Source organism: Poromitra crassiceps (assembly GCF_964638095.1).
Source record: "Poromitra crassiceps genome assembly, chromosome: 19".
NCBI classification, from domain to species: Eukaryota; Metazoa; Chordata; class Actinopteri; order Beryciformes; family Melamphaidae; genus Poromitra; species Poromitra crassiceps.
Window position 1 is genome coordinate 21,042,840 of NC_139646.1, and position 9,470 is coordinate 21,052,309.

The 9,470-nt window shown below is 41.1% G+C and overlaps 2 protein-coding genes across 4 annotated transcripts in view; one reads left to right on the top strand and one right to left on the bottom strand.

Annotated features, from left to right (window-relative positions):
• Nucleotides 1–4,853, top strand: part of LOC310793713 (N-acyl-aromatic-L-amino acid amidohydrolase (carboxylate-forming) B-like) — a 6,545-nt gene extending 1,692 nt beyond the window's left edge. For all 3 annotated transcript variants that reach the window (XM_083655573.1, XM_083655574.1, XM_083655572.1), the window contains 6 exons: nt 629–858; nt 1,058–1,253; nt 2,953–3,049; nt 3,324–3,431; nt 3,540–3,652; nt 4,124–4,853. In XM_083655573.1, the coding sequence (XP_083511699.1) occupies nt 629–858; nt 1,058–1,253; nt 2,953–3,049; nt 3,324–3,431; nt 3,540–3,652; nt 4,124–4,318 (939 nt within the window). In that variant the 3' untranslated portion in view covers nt 4,319–4,853. The remainder of the gene's footprint in view (nt 1–628; nt 859–1,057; nt 1,254–2,952; nt 3,050–3,323; nt 3,432–3,539; nt 3,653–4,123) is intronic.
• Nucleotides 4,854–5,038: 185 nt separating this feature from the next.
• cldnd1b (claudin domain containing 1b) lies at nt 5,039–9,450 on the bottom strand. The gene is made up of 5 exons (XM_083656000.1): nt 9,364–9,450; nt 8,433–9,008; nt 7,932–8,039; nt 7,378–7,515; nt 5,039–7,210 (listed from the first exon to the last, which is right to left on the bottom strand). Exons 2-5 carry the CDS (start codon nt 8,725–8,727, stop codon nt 6,990–6,992), a joined length of 762 nt encoding a protein of 253 aa, XP_083512126.1. The 5' UTR covers nt 8,728–9,008; nt 9,364–9,450; the 3' UTR covers nt 5,039–6,989.
• Between the last annotated feature and the right edge of the window lie 20 nt (nt 9,451–9,470).

Genomic DNA, 9,470 nt, shown 5'->3' on the forward strand with positions numbered 1-9,470 from the left:
TTAAGCTGACCTGTAGCATACTACTGAAGGTTAAATATTGGCTCTCCTTGGTTAACACGACCCATATTTAACTAAAAAGTTACTAAGTCAGGTGTAAAGGACACATTTCTTTAACTGCATGACAGTTTTTTGGTTTTTTGGTTTTTTGGTTTTTTGTGCCAAAGAAGTCTCCTGTGCAATCAGTCACAAAAACGACAATGCTCAAACAACAAACTGCTTTACAGGCCCTAAATTATCTTGTTATTTGGATAGTAAATTGCATGTACTATTTGCACAGTTTGTATTTGTACCCTACATTGTGACTAAGATTTGGTCACTTATTAAGTGACTCTCTTATTAACAACAGGAACAGCTATACAAACTGAGCATTGCCCATTTGACCAGAGGCTGAACCTGTTTTCATCATCCAATCACATTATATTGAGGTGGGATCTCTGTGGGGTTTCTGCTATAAAAGGTTTACTTTCCAAACAGGTTTTGACAGACAACAGTTTGCTTTTCCTATCAAACTTGTTTGACTGCTCAGAGCCTTTTACTCTGCAAGCATTTTCACTTGAAACAAACTAAAAGGAACAGAAGAAGGAAGAATAGACAACTCCTTTATCGACCTCTTTTTCCCTGCCAACAGATGGAGCATCATGTCTCTTTCCCAGCCTTGTCCCGTGCTGCCATTTGTGGTGGCACCCATGGAAATGAGATGTCTGGCGTTTGGGTTGTGAGAGAAATGCAGAAACGACGGGTAGATAAAGTTGGATCAGTCTCTATAACCTCACTCATCTCAAACCCACGGGCTGTTGAAGCTTGCAAAAGATACACAGAAACAGATCTTAACCGCTGTTTCACCGATGCCTTACTCAGGTGAGTAGAAATGTACGAAAAGAGTAGGCTACAGCTGAGATTTTCAAAGATTTGCATGCTGAGAACCCATAAAAATTGACATTTGGTTGATAATCCCTGCATCTGAGATTTCCAGTAAAATTAAACCCATTTTGAAACTGCTCTATGAGCTATTTTCATATCCTGAATTTTGAAATATCTGGACTCTTCTGGCCTGCAGTGCACCCATATCAGATGCCACACCCTATGAGGTGAGGCGAGCCCAGGAGCTGAACGCTCATCTTGGGCCCAAAGGGAGTCAAGATGGCACCATGGACCTGGTTTGTGATCTCCACAACACCACTGCCAACATGGGCCTGTGCATCATAGCCTGCACCACAGACCCGATCAGTCTGCACATCTTTAAACATCTACAGGTAAGAACATCTTGGTTCAACGATTCCTTCATACAAACTGAAAGATGACTTGGGAGTTAGCTTGAATATTAAAATCCAGCACAGTGAGCCACTCAAAAGAAATGTTTCAGACAAGATGGAATTAAGCCATCCAGCTCACCATCATATTATGCACAGAAGTAGGAGATCGTAGGACTGGTTTTCTTGCCATGTTGTCTTTTGTTGTTGGGAGGTGCCAATGGCTGAAACTCTGGAACAATAGCAAATTGAAACCAACGATGCTATCTGGTGCAAATTCTATCACCACCCCAATTGCCCCAAAACACACTGAAAATAGGCTTGGTTTATACAGTATAGCCTACGTATTTAGTGATATATTTTTTAATACTGAGTGGGTTCTTAAACATCTGAACTTGCGTAATGTGGAGAGAAAAAACAAAACAAAAACACATTTTTTAGCCCCCACTATTGGCAACTTCTTTCACCAGACCCTGTCATATACTGAACTGAAGAATGAGTTTAGTTGTTTTAAAAATCAGCAGAGACAACAATAGGCCTATCAGAGAAGGATCTATCATTGTTCAATGTGTTGTTATTATTACTACTGTAATTTGCTACTGTTGTGTCAGCTAGCCCTCCTCTCCCTGTCCTCTCCACATACTCTCTCTCATACTCCCCCTGCTCTCCCTCCCCACCTCCTCCCCTTCCTGAACTCTCCCCCCACACTATTCTAAAGCATGGCACCCACTCTCTTTCTCTTTCCCCCTTCCCCACCTCTCCTGCCCTGTTCTCTCCTCCCCCACATTTCCGATTCCCTCCCCACCTCCTCCCTTTCCCTGTTCTCTCCTCCCCCACATCCCCCCGCTCTCCCTCCCCCTCCCTTCTCCTGCTCTCTCCTCTTTCTCCCTTCCCCACGTACTCTCCTCCCCAACATTTCCCATTCCCTCCCCACCTCATCACTTTCCTGCTCTCTCCTCTCTCACATTCCCCCTGCTCTCCCTCCCCTGCACACTCCCCACCTCCTCCTAATGGCACCCACTATCTCCTATATTTCTATATTTTCTATATTTCTCTATCAATTGTTCAATGTGTTATTATTACTACTGTAATTTGTAAGTTTATTTACAAAATAAGACTTGACAAGGATTATGCTTTCATTCATTTGCTGCACAACCCTCCTTCTTTTCTCTCTCTATCGCCACCTGCAGTAGCCTCGAGTTGATTGACATGTTGCCAGCTTCATTATGATTGACACTTTAACAGCCCTTTATGCTCACTGACTGCTCTGCTCTATCAAATTGTAATCCTGCTAGTAGGCTAATCCCAATTTTTATTAAATGTAATCTTGATTACAACGCTTTTCTGTAACTGTAAGGGAATTACCTTTTTTGGGGCATTACTTAATCCTGCTACATGTAATACGCCGTATTACATGTATTACAGTAACCGTATTAAATACGGTTACTGCCCAAACTGCTCATTCATCAATGACAAAATGTGTAAAGTTATCACTCGGCTCCACTGAAAATGAGGGTTTCTCTCAGTGGGCTCCGAGCTAAAAAAAAAAAGAAAAAAAAGAAGAAGCTTGAAATTCAATAGCTTTCAATGAGTGAGTTGCAATTTGACACTACATCCAACATGAACAAAATATTTCTGATGAGAATGGTAGCAGTGAGTGAGGTGAGGTAGGCTGTAAAGAGTTCTTCTTCTGGATTTTCAGAGGACGATCTCATCAGCACCAGTGAGATTACTACTTACTTTGGACTTGACCCCTCCTGAGGCTTACTCGCTAGATGCACTGGGCAAGCATGCCTTCTGTAAGTATGTCTGTGTGTGTGTTGTGTCTGTCTGTCTGTCTCTGCATTATATACACAGTACACACACACACACACAGGCACACACATACAGGGCTGAAACCTTCAGGGTTTGCGGGTGACCTGACGGAGCAGGTGGTTGCCCTAATTAGCTAATGATGTGATGTCATCAGTGATGATGTCATCAGTCTGACGCTATATGATGTCATACCATCACTGATGATGTCCTCATTTTGATTAGAATAATAGATCTCATTGTTTGTCTTCTTCTCCACAGCAATAGAGATTGGACCTCAACCTCACGGAGTGGTCAGAGCTGATATCTTTAACTTGATGAAAGAGGCCGTGGACCAGACAATAGACTGGGTTCAGAGATTCAATTCTGGTACACCAAAAACCTCTGGCTAATATTTAATAAACACATATTACAGTAACTGAGCCTTGTTGGCATCAGTACCAAGTCAACATTATTTACAATGTTCTTTTCCTACAGGTACTACTTTTGAAGGGGAAGAAGTGGAAGCATACACTGTCGAGAAGAAGATAGACTATCCAAGAGACCCTGAGACCAAGGAGATTACTGCTATCATACACCCCCAGCTACAGGTACAAATTAGGACATTGTCGGCTGTTCATTTCAGTCATTTGACATTTGTTGTGACATAATCCAAGGGGAGCATTCATACAGAAGCCCAATTCAGAGATCAAACAAATGATCTACTAACTATAACCACAAAGTGTCAGGCTACACACTGTCATAACTCATAATGCCCCATCTTGATTTTGATAGCAACAACAGGCTAATTGTATAATGGTTGCTTATCTTGTAACCCAGGTTATGTGAGTAGAGAGACTATCTCATCACATCACCTGTGGTAGGGCCACGCACTGATTAGCCTGAGGCTATAAATACCACACAGGTGTGGCTTCTTCAGTTGATTGGAACCGTTTCGAATCGGCTCTTAGCTGGAGATACAGGGAATGACCAAAGGGGCATGGAGTTTACAGATTCATGTACGTCTTCACTTTCTCTGTTGTTATCCTAGCTTCTCTCTCGCTCTCTCTGTCTTTCTCCAGGATAGGGACTTCTGCCTTCTCCAACCAGGTGACCCCATATTCATGTCACTCTCTGGAGAGACTGTTAAGTACGAGGGGAAAGAACTCCACCCTGTCTTTGTGAATGAAGCTGCGTACTATGAGAAGAATGTTGCCTTCCAGTTAGCTCGGAAGATCACGCTAACCATCCCGTCCGTGAGTGTGAAGATGGACTGAGAGCAGAGGAAGAAAGAGAACAAGATGTAGAGATTTTGGATAAATCACAGCACTGCAATAAGGACTGTAGCCTACAATTGTGACTTTTCATATTCACAATCATCTCAGGATTACTGTACTACATAGACTTACACAAATAACTTAAGCAAATGTGAAAATTACGTCATGATGACTATTAAATGCATATCAATGTAATGTAAACCAATCTATATTGTAACAAATGTGCATGGCTTTGATGATTAACAGCTATAATGTAGCAGTTAGTCATCAAAACCATGCATTTGTAACATCCATAATTATGGATATAACCAATAAAACACTACAATTCACTTTCCACTATTATTGACGTTGTTTTGACTTGACTTTGATATTCATCCAGTACATTTAAAAAAAAATGTACTTCCAGTGGAGCCGCTCTATTGCAAACAGTAAATGCTTAAAAATAATCGTATTTCCCTAGGAAGCACAACACACAAATTCGGTAAGCAAATATTAATAATACAGAAACAGAACAGTGTGTTGGGATTAGGGGTGTCACAATATATCGTCCCACGAAATTTCGCGATAGTAAAACGTCACGATATGTATCGTTGAGATGAAATCTCATATCGTGAAAAAAAAAAAAAAAAAAAAAATTTTTTTTTTTTTTCTTTCAAAAATAGACAAAGAAACGTCTTTCTTTGTTGAAGTTCAATGTGTGGAAAGTAGATCAGTTGAACAAGTCTCTGAAGAGACACATGAGAAGTTATACAGGAGAGAAACCATTCAATTGAGTTTCTGGCAAAACTGTTGACTTGACAGGAAAAACTGAAGATGCATAAAAAATAGACTAAGAAAAGTCTTGTTGTTTGAGTTTGAAGAAAAACTGAAGATGCATAATGAGAATTTATACTGCTGAGAAACCTTTTAGTTCAAAGTAAATCTAAGTGACGGTGTAACTCATTCTATTTCAAGATAAGCCTTATCTCCAATCTCATGTTTTTTCTAGTTGTTATTGTAATAACAATTTCCCACAACAGCATATTTTGTATTTGTGCATTTCAAATAAAATACTACTTTTCCAGTCATATATTGTCATTATTCAAGTTTAAAAAAATATTGTTAAAATCGTATCGTATCGTATCGTTATCGTGAACCCAGTATCGTGATACGTATCGTATCGTGAACTGAGTGTATCGTGACACCCCTAGTTGGGATACATAGAAACATTTAGAAAAGCCACTGTGTATAAACATAGACTACAACATTAACAGTATGTTGTGACACAAAAACATCACAAGCTGTATTCTTGCACTAGAGGGGTGGGGGGGGGGGGGGGGTTTGGGGTTACAATTTCATGCGAAAGGCATTTATTGTATCTAATTTCTCACTTTATACCCCAGTCCACAAATCATGAATCCATGTAAGTTTACAGTGTATCGGATTAGTGAGGATTTGCACATGGAAATTCAGATTTAGAAAATTCCGTCACCCGTGGCCTGTTAGTTAAAAATAAGAAACCTTACCAATGCGTACAAACATTTAAAAGCCTTAAAATAAATGCAAAACTCACATTTGACTGTTAAATGTTGTTGAGCTTTGCTTCAACAGCTCAGTCAAGTCACTGGTAAACACAGCTGTACAGGACCATTGGCTAAAGCCACTAGCAGACAGATGACTGGCTACTATCTAGAATAAATTCATAGGAGATTCAAACTTGGTGAAAATTAATTAGGTGTAAGAAATATATAACTGGTATGATTTGGGGCTAAAACATCTAAATAGAATTTAAATATAATCCTATAAAAGATCATAGGTTTAGTGGAGTGGCATTTTTTTTAACATTCAAATAAACTAAATGTACATGTATAAATATGGGTGACAATTGCAAATCAGTGGTTACATTTCAGTGAGTGACATTTAGTCAACATATACCACAGACTGTATTTTTTTTACCACAGATATGACTGAAGAAATGTGAGTAAAAACTTAAGGCATGCACAGCAAATGCTCTACAATTCAGATTGCACAAAAATAAAAATAAAACAAATAAAATAAGCTTGTGTAATATATTCATGCACTAATACAGCAAGCTGTCCTGACTTAGATAACTAATGGTTTAATATTTCTGCCAAATGCGCATTTTCATCATCTTTATAATCTATAATTGAATAAGGGCAATGTGGTGAGAGGCAGTAGAAGCAATGGCATCTGAAACAAAGGCAATCAAATACTGCATACCAACACAGTAACAACAGACATAAAATGGTCCATAACGTCTGTGTTAAAATAGGTTATAGTTGGGGGTGGGGGGCGTTTACTGTATCACAACTGAAAATGTATCAAATGAGAACATCAATATTTTGTAGCAAATCTGTGTGATAGTAGTCGCCTCCAACCCTTATTAACAGCACTTATGTTATGATCATTAGCTGCAGACTAGTGAGATTATTTTGGTATTTAGGTCTGTAGATGATCTGTGGTACAGAGGACCTGTCCTGGAAACCATCTAAACATGATTATAGAGGAGATGAAACGGCAATAATAATGAAAAAAAAAAAAAAAAAAAAAACTTGGAGTTGTGTCACGTCATTAATTGATACCCTGCTACTGAACAGAAATCCTATGTAAAAAAAAGTCTGTTGACCAGTAGGCAGTTTTAGGCCTGTTGTTCAGGGAAACAGTCTCTCTTTTAGGCTACCCTGTATGCAGTCATGCGGGTGTAGCTCTTGCGATGACTCCTGGCCGCCCAGAGGAACAAAGCAGCGGCCATCATCTGCAGTGGGGAGGAGATGAGGGCGAGGTAGAGGGACCAGCCCAGCGACCCGTCCACCCCTTCCGGCGGTGGAGAACTCCTGTGGAGAAGGTCCATCCCAGCCAGGAAGCAACACACAGTCCCCAGAGAACACAGACCTGATGAAGAGGAGAGAGGTAACGCTGTGGGGCTGCTGTTGTAAGATCATTCGCAGTTGTGTGCCAACTTTGTATGCATTTTGTTGGAGGACAGATGAAGGAAAGAGGATGAGAGAAAGAGTGCATTTGTGTGCATGTCAGCGAGGTTATGGATGCATTGCTCTCACCGGCCAGAAGATGGAGCACTCCAACCCCCAAAGTGGGGGTGAAGCTACGGCACAGGCAGGCACAGAACCCAATGAGGCCGCTGAGGAAAACCAAGGCCAGTGACACTAGGGGCAGGAGAAACTGGCACCTCCACAAGTCTGCTCAAAGAGAGATAATCAAATGAAAAACACTTATGACTGTATCTAACAAGCAGGCACAAAAGACAAAAGTATTACAAATTGCTATCATTTAAAATGCTCATAGTTTCAAGGAATCTACATTGACATTACCACTCCCCACCTACAGAGGTCAACCCATACCCGAGATCATACTTTAGCTCTGGCTGCTTTTAGTCAAGTAGTTTCAAACATGCTTGCGAGTCCTCGGTCTAAGTCAAGTAATAAAATGAATGCACGTAGCTTCCCATCTGAACTTGGTTAATGTGATTTATTCTATCACTAACATTTAATGAAAATAAATTAGATTAGAGGCCAAGACTGATGTCTTGGTAATATTCATGACCCCCCCACACACAAGTTTATAAACAGAGGGAGGAGGAACAAAGTAGACTCACATGTCCTCAGCAGATCTTCTCCACTCTCATGGTTCCCAAGTTCTTTGAACTTCGGAAAAAACTGTTCTTGCAGAGTGAAGCTCACACACTGGGTCACCATCTTGGGATCTGTGAGAGCGAGCCAGAGTGCTCAAATTCAATTGGCAGGCCATCGACATTAGTGAATGAAGTATCTGCACACCTGAATGTGTGACAGGTGCACGGGAGGAAGATGCTACTTGAAAACAATAAAACACCTCCCGCACACTGTCCTACCTTCTGCTTTGGAGACATTTTATTGAATAACAAATGTTTCAGTCATGACCGCAACGCTCGTTATTCAAAAACAATTCTCCAAAGCAGATGGCGAGACAGTGTGTGGGAGCTTTAAAAAAAAATTGTTTTCAGCAAATCAACATTTACCAATACACAGGCCTTAGCCAACATTACGTTTACTCAACATTTGAGGTTAACGTGTTGTAAAAACTGCAGTGATGTAACATTGTGAACAAGAACTCATACCCGGCTCTTTGAACCAGTGTGAATGTCCCGGCTGCGGCACCAGGATACACCTCCACCACAGACCCAGGGTGCCATTCAGACGGACCATTGTGTCGCTGTACGTCCTCTCGTCAAAATCCCCATTGCGGAACTCGTCGCGCAGTTCAGAGGCGTTGGTTGCTTCATGTTTGACTGGCAGACTACGGTACTGATACCAGTGTTGGGTTCCCACTGCCACAGAGAGGTACACAGAAGCCAGAAGGCTCAACACTGAGCCAATGACCAGGGCCGTGGCATAGCGGTTATCTACCATCATGATGTAGATGAAGGGAGATTGACTGGTGTGTGTGTGTTTGTGTGTCTACAAGGAGAAAATGTTCTCTGTGTGGTTACAAAGGAGCAGCTCAATTAGACTTAACACCACCAGACACTCTGGCATCTCCGTTAATTAACATCAAGCAATATGATGGCGTCACACAGCATCCCGGCTTGGCAACTGTACTGTACTGCATTTGTGTCACGTTATCCCAAGCAGAGGGGGTTCACTTCTGTCTCTAACACCGCTCCACTTCAGTGCAAACCATCCTCGGTCACAACCTACAAAGGGGAAGAACATAACGTTAAAGAAAGCCAACACACTTTAAAATAATGTTGCATCCTCTAGCTGCCTAATTAACCAACGTTAGCTGCCAAGTTGGACGGTAACACTAATCTAGCAGCTAGTATTGCTCTAAATGTTTTATAAACCATTATAACAAGCTAGCGTTAGCTACTCCAGATGTGTTAGCTAGCGTTAGCTAACACTACCTAGACTGACCAAATGACCATGATAGTACAGTTGACTAGAGGCGTTATCTATGAGCGGAACGTTGGTTGGATAGTTAAAGATACATTTTACTGGAATTCAACTACTGTAGGACAAGGAGCATCATAAGTTAAGGTATAGTCTTACCCCATCGTTAGCGAAAAGTTCATAAGCTTCATCGTACCATAATTTCTCCTTTCTTCTTCTGGTTTTGGCAGAACTCCTCCCCCTTCTTCTTCGGTGTCTAATGGCGG